The sequence below is a fragment of the Cygnus atratus genome, chromosome 3 (assembly GCF_013377495.2).
Source record: "Cygnus atratus isolate AKBS03 ecotype Queensland, Australia chromosome 3, CAtr_DNAZoo_HiC_assembly, whole genome shotgun sequence".
NCBI lineage: Eukaryota > Metazoa > Chordata > Aves > Anseriformes > Anatidae > Cygnus > Cygnus atratus.
In genome coordinates, this window is record NC_066364.1 from 96,884,772 (window position 1) to 96,911,251 (window position 26,480).

The following is a 26,480-nucleotide window of genomic DNA, read 5'->3' on the forward strand; positions in this document are numbered from 1 at the left end:
AGTGAGAACTGGCGCTAGGCAGAAATGTAGTTGTCAGAGATGAAAGCAAAGCCAGGGCAAAGAGAAACTTCTTGAAAGTGTTTGCGTAGATTTGCATTTCAAAATGGAAAGGAAACCATAGAGAAGTTATCAGCTGTTAGAGTGCACCATTTTGCACTGTAGCTGTAAAATGTGCTGAATACAACTCAGTAGTTTTAATAAATGTGGTGAACCTCCAGTTCTTCCTGAGGTTGAAATAGCTAAACCTCAGAGTTTACCTTTCTCAGAGTGAGTTAAAAGCAGGCACCGGCATGATAAGAGATCTGCTTTAAGATCATAGGAAGTTGTATGTGAAATACAGAAGAAAAATGTAAATTCTTTAACACCATTTGTAGCCTGTTACTGGTGAATTAAGGACGAAAAAAGCGCTACTCCAATAGGGAGGAGAGAATAAAGTATACAAACAACAGTATCTGGACTATTTAATAAGCAACTAGCCCACTTATATAATGGACATCCTAAAAGTGATACTGAAGTAGAACTTTACAATAAATCCTACTTGTGTAGTTTTGGACATCAAAATAATCATAGCAGCGAAATAAATCCTCATTGCCGTTATTGACATGGAAGGTTTCCTTAGGACTATCACAAAAGTAGTCTCAGAGATTCAGGGATCACAATCTGCTCCAGGAACATGACTCTGTCCTAATAGAAAAGAAGTCTTGTGTTGCACTCACCGAGTATCAAGAGCTGCAATGTCAGAAGTAAGGTCTGCACCCTGATACCTGATGGTCCTTTTGACAGACCCTCTTTGTCACCACGAAGCTACATTCTGGGGGAGTTAAAACATTTTGCAGTAGGCTGAGGATTGTGAGCACAGAAAATGTCTGTCTTGGGAACCCGATCCCACCTCCAAAGAAGCTATTCCTTTATATATAAATACTGGCAGAAATATAATGCCTGCTGCTCTGACTGATGTCTCAGTGAACTTCCCAGAGAGGAAGAACCCAGACTAATCAGGATATTCATAAAGAAAATAAAAAATCCTCAATTTTGCAAGGGGGAGTTCTTGGTAAGTTCTCAGTTGCAGCACTGGTCTCGGCACCTTTGCAGAACTCCTGGAAAATTAATGCAATATGGACAGACACACGTGAGTGGCAAGCCCCAGCCCTTTCATTCACAGCATTAGGAGAATCTTTCTGAAACTATTTATTATTATTATTATTTAGAGCATGCTCTTAAGACAATTGAGATAACGGAGTCTGGTTGGTTTTCATCCACCTTCGTGCTTTTTTGTTCCTGTGCTAGGATGGTATTTTCCTTAGAGACTGGTTTTCTTAGAGGCAGTTTAATCTTAGAATCATTAAGGTTGGAAAAGGAAAAAAAAATTTAAAAAAAGGTTTTTATGAAAAAATGTGAAAGAACGAACTGCAGCATGAGGCGACGGGGACCTTGTGTGGAAATGGCTGCATTGGTCCCCTTGGCTCGGGAATGTGTGCGTTTCTCAGTTTGTACAAATTCCTTCGGCGTGTCTTGAGAACACAGCACGCAGCAGAGCTAGTGGCATTATTCCTGGCATATTCGGCCCGGCCTTTGGCTACCTCGGCCCTGTAGATGCAAAGAGCAAAGGAAGCACGCATCCTCGGGGCAGGCACCGAGGTGCGCGCAGCCTGCCCGGATCCAGCCTGCCGACCCTGCCCGGAGGGCCTGGAGCGGGCTGAGGCGGCGGCGGCCTTCGGGGGGGGCTTCAGGGGCTTTCGGGAGGCTCGGAGGCGAGGCGGGCGAGCAGCCGCCGCCCCAGGCCGGGCGCATGCCGCGGCAGCCCCCCGCCATTTCGCGCTGGGGGCGCGGCTGCGCGCTATTTCCAGCCTGCGCGCCCCGCTCCGCCGCCGGGCTCTCCGCGCCCCGGGGCCGCCGTGAAACCGAAAGCGGCTCCCGGCCGCGGCACCGACAGCCACGGCCGGGGCCGGCGGCGCTTGCGCTTCCCTCGCCGCGCCCCCCAGCCCCGCCGCCGCCGCCGCCGCCGCGCACGGAGCCGCGCCCCGACACCGGCACGGAGCCTCCCGCCACCACCCGCCGCCACCGGCGGCCCCGGCCCCGGCCCCGGCCCCGGCCCGGCGGGCAGCGAGCTCCGGGGCAGGTGCGGCGGGGCCGGGAGGCAGCGGGAGACGCCCCCGGGCCGGGAGGCAGCGAGCGGCGGGGCCCGGCAGGTGCCGCGGCCGCTGAGGGGAGGGGGCGGGGAGCGGGGCCGGGCGGTTTGGGGGGGATTTGGGGGGATTTGGGGGCCGGTCTCCTGCCGGTAACCGGGACGGGAAGGCTGCGGGCGAGGCCCGGCTGCGGGAAGGCTGGGCTGGGTGCACCGGAGTGGGCTGCGGCGGTGCTGGGGTCAGAGGGGAAATGGGGAGCCCGTGCTGCTGCCCGGTGGCTTGGCGTGCTTGTCTCATCTCGGCCTCCCGTTATCTCCAGGAGCAGGTGCCCTTGTAGCTGGTGTCTGGTAGTTGCGGGGTGACTGGCAGGCTGCGGCTGCACGCTGAAAATAGCGGGGTGTGTCGGGGTCAGGCCTGTCAGGGGCTGGCGGCGGTAAGGCAGCGGGTGTTTTAGAGCAGCCCCGGCCGACCTGGCACGGCTCGCGTGCCGAGCAGAAAGCTCTGGTGCTCACCTGGCCCCGCATCACGCCTCGTGTTGGCTCCGCCGGCTGCGTTGCGTTGGTGCCTTTTATCTTCGCCCGAGTCGCGGTGCTCGTCTGTTACGCAGAGCCTGACGCCACCAGAGGAGCTTCCTTCGCTGCCAGCTTGATCACCTCGTGCGCTGCTGTCACGGGGAGAAGTGCTCGTCGGGGCCAGGAGCACGGCGTGCGAGCACAGGGGGGCCTGCAGCTCGCGTCAGGGCAGAGCAAGAGGGGCCCTCCAGCTCTCCACAGCTCACCAGAAGGCAGTTGTTTGCAGCTGCTTGGCAAAGGAGATGAGGTAGAACAGATGACTAACATCCCTCCGAAACACCTGCCCTGCCAGTACGCGCTTGCTCAGGTATATGACAGTTAAGCAGCGGAGCCTGGTATCGTCATCTGGCCAGAGGTGGTGGTGGAGCAAGTGGAGGGAGGCTGGGCTTTGAGAGCCTGGAGAGGAGAACAGGCTTTGAAAGTTGGGGTTTTGGTGCAGTGGAGAAGTGAGAGGTGATGTGGTTGTAGCTGTGGCTTAGAAAAATGATCCCTGAATCATCCAGGACGGATAAATAAGAAGTACAGATCACGTTACAGGAGAACCAGGTATTTGGAAAGCAGGAGGAGGATGAGAGCATGGACAAGGCTTTTATGTGTGTAAGTAGACAAGAAATATTCTGTCGTATGTAGATACGAAGCAGAAAAAGTTGGTGAGACACTGTGGAGATCTAATGCTTTAAGGTGAGAGAGAGAGAGAGAGATGAAGGTTATGAACCCAAGAGTAATCCTGGCTGGTTATGCCAAACGCAGGTACCGAGGGACTGGGTTTTGCCAGTGGGGGCCCGTGGGGAAGGCAGTGGGTTGTGTCCGAGCTGGCCATCATCCCCGGCACAGATGCTGGAAGAGGGACCCAGAGTTCAGTTTCTGCAGGAAGATGGTCTGCAGCGGTATGGTGAACTTGGGAGCAGTTGGCAGGAAGCTTTGGCTAAAGAGGTATTAACTACCTGGAGAGAAGTCAAGTCAGGAAGGAAGAAAGAAGAGCTTGTGGCACTCGCTGACGCTGTGTAGGTCATGGGAAGATACACCAAAGTAGTAATTACGGAGTTTAGAGAGCATGAGAAATGACATCCAGGAGAGAACAAGATTTTAAAGCTAGGAAGCTGTTGTTGGAGACACTGACAAAAGGAATTTCAAATGAATTCAAAGAACAGAAGCCAGACAGCTCATTATTTCACCCACATGCTTGCTAAACAGTCTCCTGAAGACAGGAGCATAATTTTTGCGTAGCCATCAAAAACAGAGAGCTGCAGTCCAGGTCAGGAGCTACAGGTCATGTCACAGAATCACAGAATGGTTGGGTTGGAAGGGACCTTAAAGCCCATCTACTTCCAACTCCCCTGCCACGGGCAGGGACACCTCCCACCAGACCAGGCTGCCCAAAGCCCCATCCAGCCTGGCCTTGAGCACCTCCAGGGATGGGGCATCCACAGCTTCTCTGGGCAGCCTGTGCCAGGGCCTCACCACTCTCTGAGTGAAGAATTTCTTCCTAATATCTAATCTAAATCTACCCTCTTTTAGTTTAAAGCCATTCCCTGTTGTCCTATCACTCCACCCCCTGACCAAGAGTCCCTCCCCAGCTTTCCTGTACCGTTAGGTACTGGAAGGCTGCTGTAAGGTCTCCCTGGGGCCTTCTCCAGGCTGAACAACCCCAAGTCCCTCAGCCTGTCTTCATAGGAGAGGTGCTCCAGCCCTCTGATCAGCTTCATGGCTTTCCTTTGGACTCATTCTAATACATCCATGTCCTTCTTGTGCGGGGAGCCCCAGAGCTGACCGTAGGGCTCCAGGTGGGGTCTCATCAGAGCAGGGCAGATGGGGAGAGTCACCTCCCTCACCCTGCTGGCCATGCTGCTTTAGATGGATACTGTTGGCTTTATGGTCTGCGAGTGCACATTGCTGGCTCATACTGAGTTTTTCATCAACCAGCATCCCCAAGTCCTTCTTGTCAGAACTGCTCTCTATCTTCTTGTCACCCAGCCTGTCTTTGTGCTTGGGATTGCCCAGACCCAGGTGCAGGACTTGGCCTTGTTGACCAGCATGTTGTTCACACAGCCCAACCTCTCAGGCCTGCCCAGGTCCTTCTGGATGGCATCCCTTCCCTCCTGTGAGTCAAACGCACCTCACAGCTTGGTGTCGTCAGCAAACCTGCTGAGGGTGCGCTCGGTCCCACTGTCCATTTCACTGACAAAGCTATTTAATAGTCCCAGTCCCAGATAGGGCAGGAACTATTCGTTTTGTGCTCGTTATTGTTTGGATAACTGCAAAAATGCTTCAGTGTGCAGCTACAGACGTGTTGGGTGCTTGATCTCCCTGGCTTTATTTGTGTCCTTTCTTTAAGCTAACGTCTAGGCCTTTATCTTCATCAGTTCTTTTTTTCTGAGCCTTTGATTATGAAGAGAGAGAGGTGATTTATCTTCAATAAATGGTTGGCTATGGAGAGAGCATTTCTTTCTCTGGCACTCCAGGGAGTCTGTATGAATTTGTTGGGTTCTTAATCTTCTTGGTAAGTGCAGTGATAGAGGTATTTTCTTTCACCTCGTAGGCATCCCATTCTCTGCAGTGCTTAGTGGCCTGCCAGGAGCAGCACGCTGACACATCCAGTGCCCCCTTGGGTCTGTGCCCTGATCTGCAGTGACAGTGTCAGAACCTCGTTTTGCTTTCTGGCCCTTGTCTTCCCAAGTTTCTTGGCTCGTGACCATGAAGAGTTAATGTTCATGCTGTTAGTCGTCCCACTCTTATCTGCATTGGTTTGGGTTGTACATGCAGTTGTTCCACCTTCTTCCCTCAGCCCAGGAAAGAGGCTAACCTCTTTACCCTGGTGCGCAGCACTGCTCGGGAGGGTAAGGAAACTTGAGTCATGCATATTGTTAATAAAAACGTAGCAAAAATTTCCATAGTCTCCATGGCTCAGCCTTGCAACAAATAAATAAGTGTGTGAGAAACTGTCTGCACCCTAAACCACAGTGGTTTTGATATGGGACTGCCCAGAGTGCTTTATAGATAAGCGTATTTGTCTTTGTGTGGGGAACTCTTAAAGCAAGCTTATGTTTGTAGTATATTGACATCTGCATACCATGTTCTCTATGCTGCTGTGTCCGTATTTTGTGGAAGGTAATACTGAAATGCAAAACCTATTTATTGTTATTACACAAAGCCACCTAGTGATGAAACGAGCCTCAAGGAGAGGAGCAATCTGCAAAGTAGTTTTGCCCAAAGTAGTTGCTGTGAGGTCTTATCATTGGTAAGCCCGTACAGTTTTCAGCCTCATCTGCTCAGAGGCTGTTATCAGTTTCTGACACAGAGTTTCTGCCCTAAGCCAACAATGAATCCATGCACTTGAAACTGGAACGTGGTCCTTACTAAATATGAAAGCAAAATCACAGGTTTCATTTCTTAACATTGTCCTAGAGACAGCAGGTATCAATGGTCACCGGAACACTTATTCAATGGCAGACATTATGAAAGGCTACTGGGCACTATCTGTGAAGAAAACTTGTCTGTTTCTTTGTCATTGACATTAAACCTCGTGTCAGGGCAGTTGTTCCCTGAGGAATTACCAACATTGACCTTGGCGATGCATGAGGCACACCTTAAGGTCACTAAAAATGCAGCGATGCTGTTCAGTAAAATAAAGCTAAATATATAATATATATAATAAAGCTAAAACTTATTTATATATATATATATATATAAAATAATTATATGATATATATAATAAAGCTAAAAGTGTTGCCAACAGCAAGAGTGGGGCTGAGTGCCACCCTGAGTGTGTTAGCATCCTTACATGGCAGCTCACGTGATAATGGGCTGTGCAAGAGCACCTCCCCATCTCTACCTGTGCAAACCTCCGGCATGTCATGCTTGATCTCATCAGGACTTCTTAAGAATGTGTCCTTTCCCCTTTTTTGTTTTTAAGAAAAGACAATGGTGACAATCTCCACTGTCATCACTTCCCCAGCAGCAAGTTCATGGGGTCACTGCTGCCATTCGGTTTCTGACGTTCGTGATTTCCATATCAGTGAGGACTGTGGCTAAGAAATGTGTATCTGTATGTCATCAGATGCATGTGTGTATTTGAGCAAAATCCACTGGGCTCGTGAATTCCTGCAGCTGGGGTGAAAGAAGTCTTTAACACCTGGAACTAGTGAGCATTTGAAAAGTGGGTGGCCTGCCAAAATCTCCCGTGTCCTGGAGAACTTAGCAGAATTTCATTTTGTCCTAGTAATTCAGAGAGATAACTGTTGAGTTTATTCAGATTTCTGTGTACGTGCTGATTAAGTCACTCATTAAGACCAAGTCAGATGCTTGTGTGCTCGGAGAATTAAAACAAGACTTCTGTGCCTTGAATAGGTACTAATGGCCGCAGTGACTGAACGGTGTGTGACTCGTGGCGGGGAAGGAGAGGTAATGTTAAAAGCTTCTTGGGCCTAGTCATGCAAAATGTGTGGCAGCCTATTATTTGTTAGGGAAAGTGAGGACTTCGCTTTGGTTTTGATACCCTTCAAGAAAAAAAAGAAAAAAAAGTTCATTGTCTTGCTCTCCATCCCTTACTGTTACCTCATTTCCGTACTTTTTGCTTGTTTATGTTGTTCCCGCATCTTTGTTTCTTTCCCCTCATTCCTAAATGCTCTTCCCTTCTGTCTTTTCACTTACTGTCATCCCATCATGCATGTTCTGTGCTTGCTGATGCTCCTTGCTGGTTCCTCCTGCCTTGGTCAGTCCTCAGCACTGCACTTAGCACTGGAGGAAATCAAGGGGTGCCCATGAACAAGACTGGCCCATCGCCTGCTACTCATCTGCAGAGTGAAATTGTTTAACATGAAGATCCTGCTCCTACTCAACTTCTCCATTTGGGGTTTTCCCCAAAGCTTCCCAGAAGCAGATGGCGCTTCCTGGAGCTGCGCTCACTGCGTTAGGCTCTCTGCAGCGCTGCCTCCCGACAGCACCGGCGGGACGGGTGCTTCCTCCAGAGCTGCCCGTTTCGAGGAGAGTCCCCGTGAGAGTTGTTTCACTCTCCTGATGTCAGCCTGCAGAGGCTGTGCCTAGCCAGCTGCTCGACCAAGGCACATCCTAAGGACGTTGCAAGGACGAAACGATACCTTCTGTTTTATAGAGCTTAAACACAGAAGTGGGCTTAGGCTATGTCTCGAAATGCATCTTGGATCAGTTTAATCGATCACATAAAGAAAAAGCATGCCTTCAAATAGATGCCTTTCATTTTACCAGCGTTGTATTGACCTCAGCGATGACACAGCTGTTCCAGGGCTTCAGGGAAGGTTCAGGAAAATGTGGTAAGCTGAAATGCCACCTGGAAGGGGAGATAGTGATTGAACCAGGTTAGAAACGCTCTGGGAGGAAGCTTAACTAAAGGGAAAAGGCTAAAGAGAGTATGTGTGGCGTTTGCTACGAGACAGAACAGAAGCTTTCTTTGGAATACCCGTATTTTAAACAACAGGAGTGCTCAAATGTTTTGCTTTTATAGAAAATAAGATACTTCACGGGGCAAGTAATTGTTATTACTTTGCTTAGTTAGGGGCTTATCTAACTGACCAAGCCAAGGCCCAGTACTCAAGCTGATGGCTTTCTTTGTAAACATACCAAATAAATTAGAAGAAGAGACCAGAAAGCCAGTGGAGGGGCTAGAGATGGAGCCTGTGGCACTATGGGAGGGGAAGTGTGGCTTGGTCAGGGGAAAGGAGGGTGATGTACACAGTCTGTGGAGGTGAAGGCTGCAGGGAATGCTGCAAGTGCAATTAACTTCAGGCTATGAAATAATTAGGATGTATGGCTGCTTTAGTTATTGCAAATCTAAATATAAACATTTATTTTCATAAAAGTCATTTTATCTCACTTAGAAAGTTCAGTTCAAATGTAAAATGCCCATGCAGCCTTGAGCGTAAGTTCCTGTATATAGCTCCGTGTTCGAACTGGTGCAGTTTCCTTGGCTTCCAGGAGGAAGAGAAAAGTTCTTGGTAACCTTATGTTACTCCAGATAGTAAATTCTGCAGTTGCTACATCAATGCTGCAAGGGAAAATACTTTTCAATGGCTTGCTTCTGTCCTAGCACCTCTGAAACAGTTTTAGCCGTGATCTTTTCAAAGCTACACCAGGGGATTTCCACTCCCTTGCTGTTTTAAAATGCTCGTACTGTTGTTTTAACCACAAAGCTCAGACTCGTGCGCACTCTCGCACTCTCTCTCTGTCTCTCTCTCTCATTTTCTCCCCATTGAGGATCAGCTACAGTTTCCAGGTACAGTCCTACCAAAACGCATCTTGTTAATGAAGGCAGGAATTTAATACTGTTATAACCTTTTGTCATCCTTAAGTGGCTCTTCAGGTACTAGCTGTTGCAGGGGGATGTGTGGGTGCTGTGTGGCTGCATTAGGAGGAGGCTTCAGAGTCTGAAAGATCTCAGGAACGGCGCTCACCCACCAGACCGGCACTGTCGCGCTGAGTGCCGGGCTGTAACGGCGGTGAGACTTGCTGGCTGCCTTCCTGCATGAATTTCTGCTGGTGCTCAGGAAGACGGTAAAACATCCATGTGTTGATGCAGAAGTGAATGTCAAATGAAAGAATTGCTCAGTTCTGCAGCATGGTAGTCTGATAGAGAACGACCTGTACAATATATTCTTGAGGACTATCAGGGTTTACTGGCTTGAAATGCAGCCATTGGGGGGAAAAAAAGTGTGTTGTGTTCTGTTTTGTTTTAATATCTAGGTTATAGGGTAGTTTCATTGATTTCTTCTTCTTTTTAATGACTTTTGAATGCAACCTCCAGCAGTGTTAGGAAGAAAATTAATTCCCAGCTGTGAATGGGATTATTTTAAGATAAAAGTCCTTATTACTGTAACATAACATTGTGTTGGTTAGATGTAGAGAGATTTATTGATGATATAAAATTAATGAATGAGTGATTAGGAAGTCCAGGGAAAATAGCAAATAAGCAAGCTGGCCGTAAAATCAAAGCTACTTTAGCACCCAATATGGTTTGTTAGTTGTATGAATGTATTTTTAATTTTTAAAGTGCTATCTGTGTTGTAATCTATGCCTTAAAAATAATGAAGTCAAGTTTTTGTTTTTTGTTTGGTTTTTTTTTGTAATGCTTTGGGATTTACTGTAATGCTTAAGAAAACCATACTGCCTTACTCCGCTTAGTGAAAATTTGCCTTTGGAGATTAGCAAATTGATGCTTGCTTAGTAAAGTTTTATTGTGCCTTTAGAATAAGGTAATACTGGAATTTGAATGGGATAGTATTGCCTAAATACAAATGAAATCAAATTTGATTCTGCTGCCCTCTACAGCAACAAGCTCTATGGGGCCACAGGCACATATCCGATAGGAAATGGTTGCTGTTGGAAGTACTCTTTTGTGGATACCAGTTGGTCACTGCACTGTGATTTTTAAGCAATTAGGACAATAGCAGGATAGCTTTTGGGGTTGATTTGCTGCCAGGTGAAGAAGGAGTGAGCCCAGTTTATCAGTGGTGAGTCTGTGCTGGATCCTTTTCCCCCGTGACCTCAGGGCTGAGAGGCCACAAGTGGTGCAGCCAGGCTCCTTCTCCCTGCAGGGACTCTGCAAGCGCGTTTTGTTATCAGCGGTCCAGATACTGTAACTCTTCCCGGGTTAGGAGGGACAAGGATGATTCAGCAGTGATGTCAGGTGGCATCATCTGCTTTTCTTTCTGTGGTTCAATATAATCTGCTGTACCTTCAATCAGTATGTATTTTAAACGTGAGTAGACATTAATGGTAGTCCTTTAGCAGACTGTTACCTGTTCAGATGTGTACATTAAGAGTTGGGGCATATCTTTGTTGTCTCCGGTTTTTGTGGAGAAGCCTTCTATTACTAGTAAATCATATAACTTGGTTATTTTAATTCAAAAGTACAAGAGGCAGCTAATCTGCCTAGTTTATAAGGCAGCTTGGGGAGGGTCATTTTAATGCAAGGTATGTTCCCCTCTATAATTTCTTTGTCAGCTCCCAATGAAGTGAATTGATCTTAAACCTCTAAAGTGTATTGATTTTTACAAAACTTTCCCTGTCATGACTAAGGCAGGCTTCCAGTTCTGGTAGGCCGTATAAGGTAGATAATCTTCAGAGAGAGGGACAGGGCATCCTCTAAGACCTGTCCCTAGCAAGCATCTTGGGGCAAAGGAATAGAGCTGAACTAGAGCTAGAGTGTAGGAATACAGGTGTATAACTTCTTTTCTTGCCCTATTATATGTATTTCATGGAAGCATGGTAAGTGAGGAAGTGATCACAGTGTTTTTTACTGAGCAGTGTCCCAACTCTGGAGCATAGTTGAGCATTATCCTCCTTTACACAGTGAACCTGACTGAGACTGTACTCTCAGCTGGTAGCACCTCTTACTTGCTAGCCAGCAGGGCCAAGCATCCTGTTTTCTTGTCCAAGCTTAATGACCAAACTTGTGATAACAATTCACATACTTGCCCTTCTCCATCTGCAAGGCATGGTGGCATTTGGTGCCTGTGCCTTGGGTCTACAAGTCTGGACATTTCGGTGCAACAGCCAGCTGTGGTGGCTGATGTGCTCGTAGCTTGTGTGGCAATGCGATAACCTCTCTTGGGAACTTACTCTCACGTGAGAGAAAACAGGAAAAACATACTTTCTTAAAAAAGAACTACCGCATTACAGGGGCGTTTTTCTCTGTGTGCAGTAGGTACATGGCTAAAAAAAATGTTAATCTCTCGGTGATAGTTCAATATCAGTGCTGCACACTGTGTCTTCTCCTTTCTGACTGCTGGTGACGTGGACAGGCAGCATCACTGCTGGGGGGAACTGCTTTAATGTGGGTTTAGAAATGTTAATATAATTACCATATGATAGGAAGTCATCCCCATGTTGATTTTTCTTCTTTTGTTCTGCGTGTCTTACTCCTTTTCTGAACAGCAAGATATGCCAAGTGTGGACCATTTTTCCAGAAATGCTTGGCCTTCATCTGGTGTGGTGGTAGTTAAAACTGGATAGCCCCCAGTTAAGAAATTGTATTTGTGTTATGAAATTTCTCCATCTTGGATTATTTCCAGTGAGATTAATGCATCCGCATGCAACACAGTTACATATAGAAGTTGTTCCAGAAGCGTTTTACGTATTCTGCTGTCCGTGTAGGTAGGGCTGGGATGCTGAAACGACATGGGGACATGGCAGTGAGCTCTTTGTGCTGTGCTGCCATTCAGCTCCCACCCTTTGGTACCTCTTTGCAGGACTTGGGCTTGGCTTCAGGTGATTCAAACCGCTTCTCTAATGTGGGGTCAAAGTTAATTCTGTTCATTTTGTTGTATGGAGATCTAATTTTGACATGTAGTTTTTCAGTGCCTATAGATTGTTTCATTTTTTGGGGTGCTTTTGGAGTGGGGTCGCTTTGTCGTGCGTGGCTGCTTCAAGAGCATCGCCATGCAGCACGGGCCCACCAGCGCTGCGTATTTTCAAACGACATTGCACTTCACACACATGCTAGAAAAACTCGCCGCATATGCAAAGAGAGGATGCCTTTGCTTTGTTCGCGGCCGTGAGCAGGCAGAAGTGAAAGCACACCTCAGCTCCAGCGTGGGCCGGGCACTGGCGCAAGCAGGAAGTTGATTCAGTCAACCAGCGGCGGGCGCACACGCGCAAAATGTGCTTTTTCCCCTGATGGTTTCCCACTGGTTTCAGCTCAAAGAGAACAGGCGCAGGCTGGGAGGGGAAGAAGGGCTTCTACAGCCAGCCCGGAGCTGCTGTGGTGGTGGTGGGGATGCATCACGCTGAGCATTGGCTGGTGGCGGGTGTGTCACCCAGGCATCACCTCAGCCTTCCTCGGGGCTCGCCTAGGCCAGTGGGCCTGGCTTTGGCACGTGGCAAAAAGTGCCCCTTTTCTGAGTTATGCCCAACATTGCTCAGTCCCAGCCCTGTGGAAGAGCCGATCCTGGGCTGAAGGATTGTGCTAGGAAATGTCAGGAAGATGCTGGGCCATCAAGGGGCTGAGGCCACCCTGGGGTCCTTAGTGGAGCCAATGCATGTCGTATGGCCCGTTTTCACACACAAGTGCCCCACATGGCCCATTTTCTCACAAAAATGCCCCGCATGGCCTGTTTCCTCACAAAAGTGCTCCATGTGGCCTGTTTCCTCACAGAAACACCTCCTGTGGCCTGTTCCCTTATAAAAATGGCCTCCAACCCTACAGCAGTCATAAAACAGCTGGCGGCGATGGTAAATGTCCTGAGTTGTCTGGGTGTGGATGGGTCTTGGGGCAGACCCTTAAAGGCAAAAGTTGATAATTGTGGATTTTTATTTTTGGTGTGATTTTTACACAGTGCAGCATCAACTTGCTAAATCCGTAACACCGGACAATGCGAGTCCTGGAGTGTGATAGGACTGGAGAAATTGGGTGTTACTTAAATGGGAAGGAGCATTTCTAACCAAGAGGAGGGAAATATGTTTTGGGGTTCCCGCTGAGCAGTGGGTTCATAGCAGATTTGTCTGCAGATGGCTCATGCTGTGCAGGTCACCGTGGCCATCACTCATCTGCCATGGAAGTCCCCTGCCGCTGGGCTGAGGCACGAGGCTGGTAGGCCCTTTGGGCTGCCTCTTTGGGTCCCCGCTGGGCATGAGGAAAATCAAATCACTCCTTAGTAAGCACCAGAGGAATGGAAACCCTGTTTTCAGAAGAGGAAGGGTCAGGTGACATGATCAGTGGTGACTGACAAGCTTGACATCCGGTCCTGTAGGTTAGTGGGTGGGCACCCCACGGAGCCTACAAGGAGATTCGGCTCTCTGCCTTCAGGATCTCCTTGCCCAGAGTGGGATTTCGAAGCAGCAAAGAAAATGCACATTGCTTTCTGAACCCCAGGAGATTCTTGAGCTCCATGCTAGACTGCACTCATTGCTGCTTTCTTAGGCCAGCAGCCCACAGCCAAACGCGGCATGCCAGTGCATCAGCGCTTGGCGTGTTGCCTCATGCCAGCTGTGGGGTTGCTGATGGTGATGTGCCAGCCCTGCTTCCCCGCTAAAGCAGCATGCACCCTCTGTGACCTTGCGGGAGCTGAGTCAGACCTCTCGGGGAGATGCTGCTGCCAGTAAAAGTGACTCAGGTGACTGACAGTGAGGGTGATGTGCCCGCAGGGAAGCAGTCTGCTGAAGTGCGGCCGCAAAATCGAGCACCTCCCTGTGAAGCGTCCTGAGAGCCAAAGCTCTGTCACAGGGTGCCTCAGAGTTAACGCAAATAAAAAGCTTCTGCATTGCTATAGCCCTACAGGCAGTGCTTTAGATGGAGGGTAAGTGTTTTAATTGCCTCATTGTAACGCCTGTTCACAGTGAGTTTTGTGCTGTCAGGAATGAGGTATAGACACACGAGCCAAAGAGAAAACTCTTGAGTTACGTTTTTTATTTAAGAGGAGGTGGTTGTGGCAGGCACTGCGTGTTTGTACACATCCTGTGAGTATAAATGTCTTCTGAATGCAGAGCTGCAAGAAATGAAAACCTGAGCAGCTCTAGGTCTTGAGCTACTTGCAAAAAAGTACTGCGAGATTGAAGGACCAGGGCAAACATTAAGGTTTGTGACTATTAGGACTGGAAACAAATGTTTCTGGTTTTTCCTATTAGAAAACTAACATAGCATTCATCTGCTGTCTGTGAGCTTTTATTAAGTTGAGTGAAAAACTTATGTCACATTTCTGACTGCAATCTTACTTTTTTTTTTTCAATCACGTCTTGCAGGGAGGATTAATATAGCTGAGAACTTGCACGTAATTAAGTAAAATTTTGAAAAAATAGGTCTACTGCTATATAGTCTACTGCTATGAGTGATCAACTGGAAAAAGAAAGATGTCAAGTTAAGAGGCTTTGACTCCTATAACACCTAAACTGAAGGTAAAATCTCCTTGCTCCTTTTTTTTTTTTTTTGTATGTTCCTTGCCATGAATCACAAAGCTGTCTTCTGCTTGCACCAGTACAATGAATTCGGAATACCACGTGGGAGGGCTTTACGTTAAGTGTAGACTTTCCTGGCAAACATTAAGGTCATGACTAGGCCTCTGCTTTCCCCGACTGCACCTCTGACTGTTTTAATTTTTTGAGACTACCAGATGCTGCAAAAAGATTAAGGAATTAAGGATTATTTTTACTCTGTTCTGGGGAATAGTTTTCAGATTATGAAGCTTCTTATAAAGTGTGTTTTAGTGCTTGTCATGTAAACACCATCTTGTGGTCCTCTGGGCCTTGTGTTGTTCTTCTATAGTCGATGCCCCATTTCCCTCTGAAATCTGTTGGACATTTCTGCAAATGAAAACCTTCAGATGGGTGGCAGTCTGCTATAAGCTGTAGCTGAGGTGACGTGACCGACTGTGAGCATTTAACGGGATTCTTCCTGTGTGTGGTTTTTCAGTGCAGCTTCCATGGCCTGTGACGAACTCACTGGTCTCTCAGGCATCTTCACACGCCAGAACTCTGCCAGTGCTGTTTCTCTGGACTTCGAACCTGATGCTGACTACAAGTTTGTGGAAACCTTAGAGGACCGGTACAAGTGTGCCTACTGCCACCTAGTCCTTCACAATCCCCACCAGACAGGATGTGGTCACCGATTTTGCCAGCAGTGCATTCTTACTTTGCGGTTAGTACAGACTCCTTCTGTATCTACATGCTCCCCATCCTCCTGTTCTGAACAGAAGTCAGGACCTTTCATAAATCAACAGTAAATACCACAGCAATAGTAATCGTCTGATAATATGTAGGAGTCAGTGGAAACTGTTGAATTTAATGACTGCACACTCAGTCTTTTAAAGATATCTCTAACGACCTTACATGGTGCTGGTAAGGAATATGGGATTGCTTTGGTAACTGCATGAAAGTCAGCATAAGGAAATTTTTGATGTAAACTTAAACGTTATTGAGAGAGACACTGTCTAGGTCTGTCTTTCTATTATTGTACTATTCAGGTGATTTTTTTTTTTAATTATTTCACATTATTGGTTGGTACTGGTGGTTAGATTAAGGTTGGTTTCATTTGCTTCCATATCACTTCTTTAAAGAGGACTGGGGCATGCTAGATTGGATTTTGTATTTCTTGCATTGATTTTTAGAATAGAGTAGAATAGGTCAGTTGGAAGGGACCTTCAAAGACCATCAAGTCCAAGTGCCTGGCCACCTCAGGGCTCCCCAAAATTTAAAGCATGTTACTGAGGGCATTGTCCCACTGCCTCTTGAACACTGACAGGCATGGGGCATCAACCTCTAGGAAGCCTGTCCCGGTGTCTGACCACCCTGAGGGTAAATAAATATTCCCTCGTGCCCAGTCTGACCCGCCCCGACCCAGCTCCATGCCGTTCCCGTGCATCCTGCTGTCAGTTCCCAGGAGCAGAGCCTGGCACCTCCCTCTGTGCTTCCCTGACTTGCGAAGCAGCAGGGAGCAGCAAGGCTGCCCCTCAGCCTCCTCTTCCACAGACCGGACAGCCCATGGCCTGCATTACGCCACCCAGGCGCAGCACACAGCCTTTTCCTGCGCTGAGCTCTGTGCTGTCGGTGATCGCCCAGAGCTCCAGCCTATCCAGATCCCCTGCAAGGCCTCTCGTCCCTCCAGGGAGCCAGCAGCACCTCCCAGTTGAGCACCATCAGCCAGCCTGCTGAGGACGTGCTCCATTGCTGCACTCAGACTGTCGGCAGCAGCGTTGAACGGATCTGGCCCTGAAGTCGAGCCCTGGGGAGCACTGCTGGTGACATCCCACAGCCAGACGCAGCCCCAGTCACTACAACCCTCTGAGCTCTACCATCGAGCCAGTTCATCGCCCAGCCAAGTGTGAACACGTTTCTCTCTCAGTCGGTTGCACTGGCAGCTCTGTGGTTTCCTGGGCCTTCTCTCATGCCCAGTTTGCAGGCGGGTGTAGTGCTGGCTGCCAGTCAGCAGGGACCTCTCCAGGCTGCCCCGACCTTTGCCAAATTGTTGAGGGGGCTCCAGCCGTAGCGTCCACTAACTCCTGCAGCTCTCTGAAGCAAATCCTGTCAGGCCCCAGAGACTTATGAATGTCAAGCTGATACAGCTCTTGCCTTACAATTTTGTGACCACAGATGGAAAGTCACTGCTCCCCCAGTCATGATCCTCCAATTCTAAAGTCCAGGCTGCCCAAGATCTCTCATTGTTATTAAATAATGAGGCAAAAAAGATGTTAAACGCTTCTGCCTTTTCCTCATCCTTACTTGTTAGGTGACCACCTGCTTCAAGTACCAGTCCATGTACCAAGACTGTTTTTGCTTGTATTCTGTACTACCTGGCACTTGTGCAAAAGCCCAAAAATGTTTTTTGAACATTGAAGGTATGCCTGGTTTAGCATTCTGTTCTGGAGCTAGTAAATTAACAGGACTGGGTGTGTATTTCTTGGATAGTTTAACAAACTAGAACATTAGTGATTTCACAAACAAAGTATCGCTTTGGTATAAAAGATCTTTTGTGATGCTTTGTAAGAAATGTGTCAACAGACGGAATGAAATCTTGCAATAAGAGATACTTAAATTCAGACTTCAAGGTATGGCTGACCATTTAAAAGGCTTCATAAAAATGGAGGGAAATCCTCCCTTTTACCCTTTGCCATACTGAAGTTCAGCCATTCACATTATGTGAATATTCTGCCTTGTCACTTACGTATCTTGTACTGACTTCTGCCAGGCAGATTGTAGCATAGCCTCATTTTGTAAAATAAATCAAATTTTCTGAGGGCTAAAGTAACTTTTCTTTTAATCTAGAGAATTGAATGCAGTACCCACCTGTCCTGTCGACAAAGAAACAATAAAAATGCACGAGGTAAGTGGCTGTAGTTGCAGTTGCTTCAGCAGTGACCATCTGCATGGAAAAAGCAAGACAGATGAGAACGAGGTGGATCTGCGTCTTTTAGTCCTCAGGGGAAGAATAGTTTTTGTCGTATGAAACAATGCTGAGTGCAATTGTATATTCACTGATGTTCTCTCAGAAAGGAAATTGGGATGTACAGCTAAAGCTTCATTTTACACCTCATGTTCTGAACTTATTTCACTTCAGTCCTCTGTATTCCAGTAAACTGTCAAATAGTTTCACAGTGTTTTAAATCTTCTCTAGTCTTTGGATGTTTTTTATAGTGGAGTTTTATATTTTATAGTGAGAGTTTATTGACTTACTTTTTTATCCCCGAACTTGCTGGGGGATCTTGTTTATTTAATTGTCTTTGATTTTTGACTTGGTTCTAATTTGCTGCCTTGATTATTTCTGTAATATCTAATTAACCCAGCAGACTTAATTTGCTTTTTGGTAACTTCTTAGAAGAAAAGACAAGTTCATATTTCTTACTTTGCAACCTATTGAATATTTGTAATGGATGCATTTGTTCTTATTTATATGCCAAAACTTGAAAGTATGCTACATACTTGATCCTGCCAAAATGAATTTCCCAGTGAAATCAAATGTTTCCTTCCCCTCTCTCTCTCTTACTCCTCAGACAAAATTGTGACTGTCCATGTGATAGTTGTTTTTCACTCGCTATCTTCTGCCCTGTGGAAATCTTAATGACATTAGCAGAAGTCAGAGCAGCTGTATAGGTAGATCTCTAAATAAGACTGAAAGTTTGCTCTGAGAGCTTACTTTGCTTCTTCTTACAGAACTGGGAACAGTGCTGTTTCTCAGAGCCTATATAGATGGGGTGTCTGAACATCGTCGCCATCCCAAAGGTGCTCTGCACTGCTGGAACAGTACACACAGCTGACTTGGTCTTTTGGGCCTGTAGCTCTGCCCGCTTTTCTTCTGCGTTCAGGCACTGGTTTTGTAGCTCCTGAGCTACTAATCCTGCAGGCTGAGAGGTGGATTAGCACCTATGGAATAACTACATGGGGAGAAAACACTGTGTCTACTAGAAATTTCACAATATAAGTTTTAGTTTGTGTTTTTAATGATATTTTTAATAAGAATTACCAAGAATCATACTGACAATTATGGAGTCTACACTTGGGTGCTTAAAAGATTTGTTGCAGTTTTTTTTCGACATGGACTTTTATCTGTTACCAAGATTTGTTTTTTATATATTTTATAACATCCCATATAACTATATACGAAGACTGATTTAACTCCTTTACAGGTATTCAAAGACAACTGTTGTAAAAGAGAAGTTCTGAACTTGCATGTGTTCTGCAAAAACTTTCCTGACTGCAATTCAAAAATAATTCTGGGGCGATATCAGGTGAGTTTGCTTAATCAAATTTTGAAGCCTTTGATTTTCATGCAAATTTTGTGTATTATAAGATAAATTTCAGTGATTGTCTTCAGATTTCAGAGTTTTTGTTGCAATGTGGTTTAAGTGCATAGACTATCACTTAACATTTGTTACTCACAGTGTATAGCCATGCTTAAAATGTTATGGCTGTAAGCTTATTCCAGCTTTGCCTTGTTGGTTTAATAAGAACCATTTGCTTTATGTTACTATGAATGCATCTATCATTTTGCAAGTTCAGGAGGATCATATTGGGTCAAATTCTGAGGGTTTTCTATGCAATAGTGAGAAACTAATAATGTGAGAATTTAAATATGATAAAAATAGCAAGGATAACTCACATCAGAATGTCTGTGCAGTGTGATGCAGCATCAGGGAGAGCGGCACAAAAGAGATTACCGGGTTGATGCTCAGCGTAACCTCCCTGCCATGCTGCTAAGCAGGGCCTGAGGCCAGGGAAATCCCAGAGCCATGACAGTAAGCCTCGCGGCTCCAGCTGTCCAAGGAGTAAGCTCAGCGATAGCTTTAGTATATCCATACTGTCTGTACATAATTTCTGCACACTTAGGCACAATGTGATAGTTGATTCAGAAAAACTTGCCAAGATGTACTGACCATTTTGATCTTTTTGAATGAAAAGTAGAAATCAAATACAGGACTAAATTTTCAGGTTAACTTTAGTTTTAAGTTCACACTAGGAAGGTGTGCATGGACTTTTATTTGTTACCAGACTGCCAAATATTTCTGTGTGTCTGTTGGACAACTGGAGATACAGTGAAACACACTGGGCTTTAATTTGCTGTTACGTGTTGCAGGAGCATCTTCAGCAGTGTTTGTTTGAAAGCCTGCAGTGCACTAACGATGGATGTTGTGATCAAATCCTTCGGAAAGATTTGAAAGATCACTTGAGTCAGCACTGTAAATTTCGAGAAGAAATGTGTCAGTACTGTAATAAATATGTGATGTTAATTAATATAAAGGTAAGGTTATAAAACATTCCCCGGAGTCCATAGCAAATGTTTTACCTCCTAATAGTTCTGAGTAAAAAGTTTCTGGCACTGCAGTGGGGTTTTTCTACTCACGAAGCAAAATTTGGCTGAGTAGCTGAAGGAGAAAGCATAATAAATTTGCTTTAAATGATACCAATTACTGTTGCTCTCTTAGGACCAACAATGTGATATGGGGCTTGTACATGCATGTTTACGATTACTTTTTGCATGCCAAATTAATAGCTTCTCTTACGTATACTACTTTAGAAAAATGCAAACTGTTGTGTTGTTTTTCTTTTTCCCCAGAATCACGAGAAAGATGACTGTCCTGATTATCCCGTGCCTTGTCTCCAAAACTGCTCACAAATAATTCTGAAAAAGGAGGTACTAGTAGTTCTTTCACATACTGTGATTCAGCAAATTGCACACTTCCATGAAAATTGAAACTTGCATCATAGACGCAAGCATTGGCTTGCACCAATAAATCTTCATCACTCCAAGTATTTTCTTTGTTTGGTCCTGTAAGTGATATGTGTCCAACCTGACAAATGAGGTATTTGGTCATGGCAAAGCTCTGGTATTTAGCAGTATGGGAGAACACCAAGCTTGCTTATTGTCTCTAAATATTCATTTTCCTCTTTATGTGATCAGTCATGATATTGGCCTTTATTCACCCTTCATGCAAGTATTCAGATTTTATCAGTGCAATAAGTAATTTAATATTTATTTTATTACAAGTCTTTTTGTTAATATATACAGATTGAGAAGCATCACGCTGTGTGTCCTGAGACTGAAGTGGACTGCCCGTATAAGCAGTATGGCTGTCTTATAAAGGTACTGGTTTATAAATCTTTGCTTGCTTTGGGGCTCCAAAGCAATCAGAATAATTAATCAAAATAACCATTTTTTGTACTTTCACAACCGTTTCTAGTATTGGCTAAGATGCTACCACAGAGAACCAGTAATGCCATTCCCTGACTTCCAAATCACAGAGGGGATGTTTTAAATGCTTGCATCAATATATTTTTTACCCACCAGCTTCACAAATCTGTGCATCTGATTATTTTATTCTTTCACTTCTCCCTCTGCCTCACTAAGGTTAAAAGAGGGAAACTTGCTGAACATGAAAATGGTGCCCTGAGGGAACACATGCTGCAGATTTTAGACAAGAACTCTAGATTGGAAGAACAGGTAAGTCATATTTAATGAGCATTCTTCAACAGTTCTTGGCTGCTAGGAAGACGATATGAGATTTTGCATTTGTTGCCTATTTTAGCTCAACTATACTTTAAAAGACTGTTTTTATTGTCTTTGCACACCTCAGAAGTCAGAATAAGCTCTTCTAGTAAAGTCAGGCAATTAGATGGAAACCTCTTTGTGCTCAGGCAGGTATATTCTCTGGCAGGCACAACGGGAGGCTCATTGCCATTGCTCACCTCATTTGCTTTCAGCCTCTTGTTACAGTTGCCTCAAGGTTTGCAGATAGAGCATTGTAAGATTTCAGAGGCCAGTCAGATTGCTTTGAAAAGGAGCCCTTAGACGCCCAAGTTGTCCCTTCTGTAGAGGAAGTACAGAGCAGTGCAGAGCCTCCTGCCTAAATCCACATTAACACAGTGGCTTAAAAATCTTGCTTTGTAAGCTGGGCAGCAACTGGTCAGGTTTAAGGTGCAGGGATGTTTAGCATTTGCCAGAGCTCATCCACAAAGTTTGAATTATCTAGCTAAACTAGAGACTTTGCATTATAAACCTTTCTTCTTTTTCCTGTACTATCATGTGTGTTTCAATGCAATCATTGGGCGTTTTGTTGTGCTTGGAGTTTTTACTCTGTATTTTTCTGTTTGTAGATATCTGACCTGTACAAGAGCCTGGAATCTAAAGAGATTAAAATCCAGCAGCTAGCAGAGGCTGTTAAAAAGTGTGAGAAAGAATTCAGACAGTTTACACAGCTGTTCGGTAAAAATAGCAACTTGATGGTAAGCACGCAGGTGAGACATTGATTTTACCTTTTTGGCCAATTGCTTTCTTGCGTCCTGAAATATGTGTATCCAGTTGTCATTAATAGCAAGACAATAACAAATACCGCTTCCCAGATATTTCACAAGCCCTTCTTGGTTTGTTGTCGTTGCTGTTGGTTTTTACAGTACAGTATTGTCTTCTCCTTTTAACCAATAAAGAAGTCTGGATATCTGATCTCGGCAAAAACACTAAATAAGTCCCCATGGCTAGATCATAGTAAATAGGAAGGTGTAAATTTGAATAAGTAGTTGAATGAAGTACTGCAGTGTGAATGGACCTGAATGAGGGATGGTTTCTCAGTCAGTAAATGCCAAGAGAGGGAACATTTGGTTACATTCCTAAGGCAGCAGACTACTTTTGATTGCACATTGTAGCTGGTATTGTTGACATATTAAAGACTTCTCTATTGCAAATGGAATGGCTGATTTTATGAATGTCTCTTGTCTCTACTTCCCACCCTCTTCCAATGGCATTAACTTGGAAGGCTCTTGCCAGTCACCTGGATAAATCTGCACGTCTGGAATCGCAGGTGAAACAGTTAATACAGATAGCAAACCAGCAGCAAAGTAAATTAGACTTGCGACCCCTGTTTGACACAATTGAAAATGTAAAACAGAAGATTGCCCTTATGGAGTCATACGATCAGCGCTTAGGTATGCTGGGACTTCTGTCTCTTTTCTGCATGGGTTTGGGATTTTTGCTGATGTTCTGGTGGCTAAGTAGAGGCTCTGGTACTGCAGTCAGACAGTTGCGGCTGTTAGCCAGAAATAACTTGCTTATTCTTGCTTTCTAAGACCAACCTGTGGTCGTGTGTGCTACATCCTCCCACCTTCCCCTACTCCACAGTGTCACCACAGGGCCCAGCTCCTGAATTCCTGAGGCACTGGGTTTGGTCAGGCTGGAGCACTGTGATGTTAGCAGTGGTAGTGTCTGTTGTCAGACATTAAATCTGGCTTGCAGTCATGTTTTACCTTGTTCAATTACCTGCTGCAATTACAATAATAATAATAATTTTAAAAAGTCAACAGCTGTAGTGCTGTTAGCATTAGTTAACAGTCTCTACTCAGTATTGTTCTTACGTATTGTCAGCTCCAGTCTGGTTGCTCTTTGTGTTCTGACCATTTTATTTTACTGACCATTTTTATTTTACTTTATTTATTTAATATTTCTTTTTTTTCCAGTTGTTTTGGAAGGTCAGTCCAGCAAACATGATCTCCAAATCAATATTCACAAAGCACAGCTCAATAAAAATGAAGAACGATTTAAGCTTTTGGAAGGCACGTGCTACAGTGGGAAATTAATTTGGAAAATCACGGACTATAAGATGAAGAAAAAAGAAGCAGTGGAAGGCCGTGTGCTCTCTATATTCAGCCAGCCTTTTTACACCAGCCGCTGTGGGTACAGGTTATGTGCGAGAGCATATCTGAATGGGGATGGCTCAGGCAAGGGAACACACGTCTCGCTTTACTTTGTAGTCATGAGAGGCGAGTTTGACTCACTGTTACCTTGGCCTTTCAAGCAAAAAGTTACGCTTATGCTGTTGGACCAAAGTGGGAAAAAAAATCACATTGTGGAAATCTTTAGAGCTGACCCCAACAGCAGCAGCTTCAAAAGGCCGGATGGAGAAATGAATATTGCCTCTGGATGTCCGCGCTTTGTGCCGCACACGGTTCTGGAGAACACAAAGAATACCTATCTTAGAGACGACACGCTGTTCTTGAAAGTAGTTGTGGATTTAACTGATCTGGAGGAATTGTGAAAAAAGCACCCAATCAATATGACTGCTTTAATTATTAAGAAATGCTTTCTTTGTGACTACCAGTCATGCAATAGTGAATTGCCACTAGTCGAGCTACTGATATGTTTTGAGGCTTTTGGACTACGTAACAGATAATGAATTGCCAAAGTGTCAGCCTTTCCTTTTTTAACCTTTTTTCAGGGCTGCGGTTTCAAGGCAGCTATAAGTCCAGTGTGATGTGAACATGCATTCAGTCCAGTGCTTTGACCTGGCTTAGTGCAGGCTGGGTGCGAATGCTTGGCTCACATCACAAAACTGGCATTTGGAGATGAAAATCGTCCTGAAAACCCTGTGGAGCCCAAGCAGGCCTGTGGGCTCCTGCCACTCTCACACAATGTGCAAGTGCATTGCACTTGTCTGAAATGGAAGCATTTCAACATTAGTTCATTTGAATCAATGTATCATGATCCCTTAATCTCCTGGATTTTTGAAGCAGTGAGAAGTGGCTTCAGCCAGACATTTGTCAGGGATCTTGCATTCCTTTTTTGTTTCCATTTTCCTTCAAGGAAGCCCAAAGGAAGGTGCCAATGCCTCTTACTTTTCTAGCCTGATATTTCAACTATATAGGAGGTCACAACAGCTTTGTTAATGTCTTTTCCATTCCTGCCTAGTGCCTTGGGACTGATTTCCATTGGTGATCAACATCCACAGTCCCCACCTGAAGTCAAAAGAAGCCGTATGTGCTTCTCACCTCTCAGGACATGGCCATAAGTGAGGTACTCAGCCAGCCTGCCACCTTTTGGCTGCACTGCCAAAGGGGGACAAACTTCTCATCCTTGCTTCTTCAGCTGTGCAAAAGAGATGCTTTCTGGCCTACCAGCTCTACAGAAGGCAGGAATAGCTTTGGATATCTGTTAGGGAAAAAGGCCACATAACATGCATCGTTCCCCTCTGCTAGAAATTTGGATGTTTGGGAATGAAGGGGGAAATGGATTAGGGAATGAGGTCTGGGACTGAGGTTGCTGTAGGAACACGGTTCTCACAGGTGGTAGTGCAGCTTTAGCATTTGTTGAAAGGAGAGCTGCTGAGCAATAACTGCTAGCTGTGAAGTACTTCTGAAGATCTTCATTTTTATCCCAAGTTCCCACCATATTGCAAGGGAACATGTTCATTGTATGTCATTTATTGGAGACACACTAAAAATGCCAAGAACAGGCACCAAACAACAAGCAACAAAGTATTTATGTGCCTTTTTGTAGCCTTTTAGGTGCTTGTAAGAGGGATGTAATTTTGCACACTTGGTCATTTTGCTGTTAGAAGTGACAGAATTTTGTGTCCCTCAACTCTTACAGATCAGGTAGCAAAGCATTGAAATGTTATCCATTGCTCCTGCAGTCCAGCGGCAGAGCAAAGCTGAAGCTTTTGAAAAGGATAATATGAAATCACGCTGGGTTTAGAGTAAGACTAAACTAGGCAGGATAAAAATCAAAATGGGGCACAGACTGCAAGGTATAAGGTAGAAAATTCAAGAGGGCAAATGTGGCAAAATCAGAAATGCCTTTTCTGTGCAGAATATTAGTATCGACTGAAATAATACAATTGGGGATTGTCGGTAAGATGAAGGCAAGATACCATATTTTATACCTGGAAGCTCACTGCTAGGCATTTACTTTTCCACACAGTTTCTAAGACGTAATTCAGACATAAGACGTAAGACGTTTCTAAGACGTAATTTTCAAATTTGAGGGGTAGAGGAGGAAAAATCTTAGTTATTTGTATGTCCTGGTAAGATAGCACATCTGGAAACTTTTTCGTTTAGATGCTCTTTCTGTTGTACAATGTCAGTACATGCTGGGCCACTGTTGGGGTTTTCAGTGTTCCCAGAAAGATGATGAGGGCCAAATTTTATTCTTTTGTACTACCATGACTGACTTTTACAGTCCTTTTTGTCCATACAGCAGAGAGAATTAGTCCTTATGTCCTTAACACTTTGTTACAGAATGAGTAAGCTTGTTTTTAAGATGTTGTGGCATTTTAGGACGTCAATTCTGATGTGGACTTCATGTTCATTGTTCCTTTAATATTTGTCATGTAACATCCAAAGTGGCACAGCTTGCCTAATAACCACAGATGGAAACATGTCAGCCGCATTTCCTAGGACTCTCCAGTACATGAAGTGTAAAATTAAGGAAGTGACAAAGAACTTGGAGAACTGAGGCAAGAGGGAAAGGATGCGGTCTGTATCTGGGCGAATTACCGGTCCCCTCTGCCTCCACCACCCCGAGTGTAAAATGGGGATAATAATACTTGCAGAAGTGTTAGGACTGTTTAAATGTTTGTGAAGAATTTTGAGCATGAAAAGAGCTAAGTATTATTAAAACTCCATTTCTAATTGTTGGAATTGGTGATGGTGTAGTGATGTGGGTAAGTGTTTGGTGTGTTGCTGGACAGAGTTTGAAAGCATGTTCGGTTGTAGAAAGTTCATACTGCAATCTCTGTACTTACCAGTAGGTTTTATTGTTTGTCATGAATATTCCTGTTAAAATTTTGAAGCACAAACAATTCATCCTGCGTGATGGAAACACCCCTTTTGAAATACTGCCTGTTTTATAATGAATTAGTTGAGAAAATCGATTTTTTTAAAGACAACCTTATTTAAATCGGTTCATTTTGTTACAGTGGTTGAGAATTTAAGATTTTTCAGCGTTTAAGATTTTCAGCGATTTTTACTACTTGTACACTGGATTTTAAATTTCATCCCATTCCCAATAAAGAAAAGAAACAATGGTGTATGAGTATTCGGGAAGAATTTTGATGTTGTGTGG

General features: G+C 45.0%; 1 protein-coding gene across 5 annotated transcripts; it reads left to right on the forward strand.

Annotated features, from left to right (window-relative positions):
• Positions 1–2,016: 2,016 nt before the first annotated feature.
• TRAF5 (TNF receptor associated factor 5) lies at positions 2,017–26,445 on the forward strand. Of its 5 annotated transcripts, none has more exons than XM_035557673.2 (12): positions 2,017–2,119; positions 14,408–14,560; positions 15,075–15,299; positions 17,423–17,480; positions 18,781–18,882; positions 19,728–19,892; positions 20,208–20,285; positions 20,661–20,735; positions 21,000–21,092; positions 21,746–21,886; positions 22,402–22,570; positions 23,099–26,445. In XM_035557673.2, exons 3-12 carry the CDS (start codon positions 15,085–15,087, stop codon positions 23,674–23,676), a joined length of 1,674 nt encoding a protein of 557 aa, XP_035413566.1. In that variant the 5' UTR covers positions 2,017–2,119; positions 14,408–14,560; positions 15,075–15,084; the 3' UTR covers positions 23,677–26,445. The 5 variants fall into 5 exon arrangements, with proteins under 5 accessions (XP_035413566.1, XP_035413576.1, XP_050565561.1 ...); XM_035557683.2 differs by having other exon boundaries at positions 2,027–2,119; positions 15,080–15,299; XM_050709602.1 differs by lacking the exon at positions 2,017–2,119 and adding an exon at positions 8,927–9,223.
• Positions 26,446–26,480: the final 35 nt, after the last annotated feature.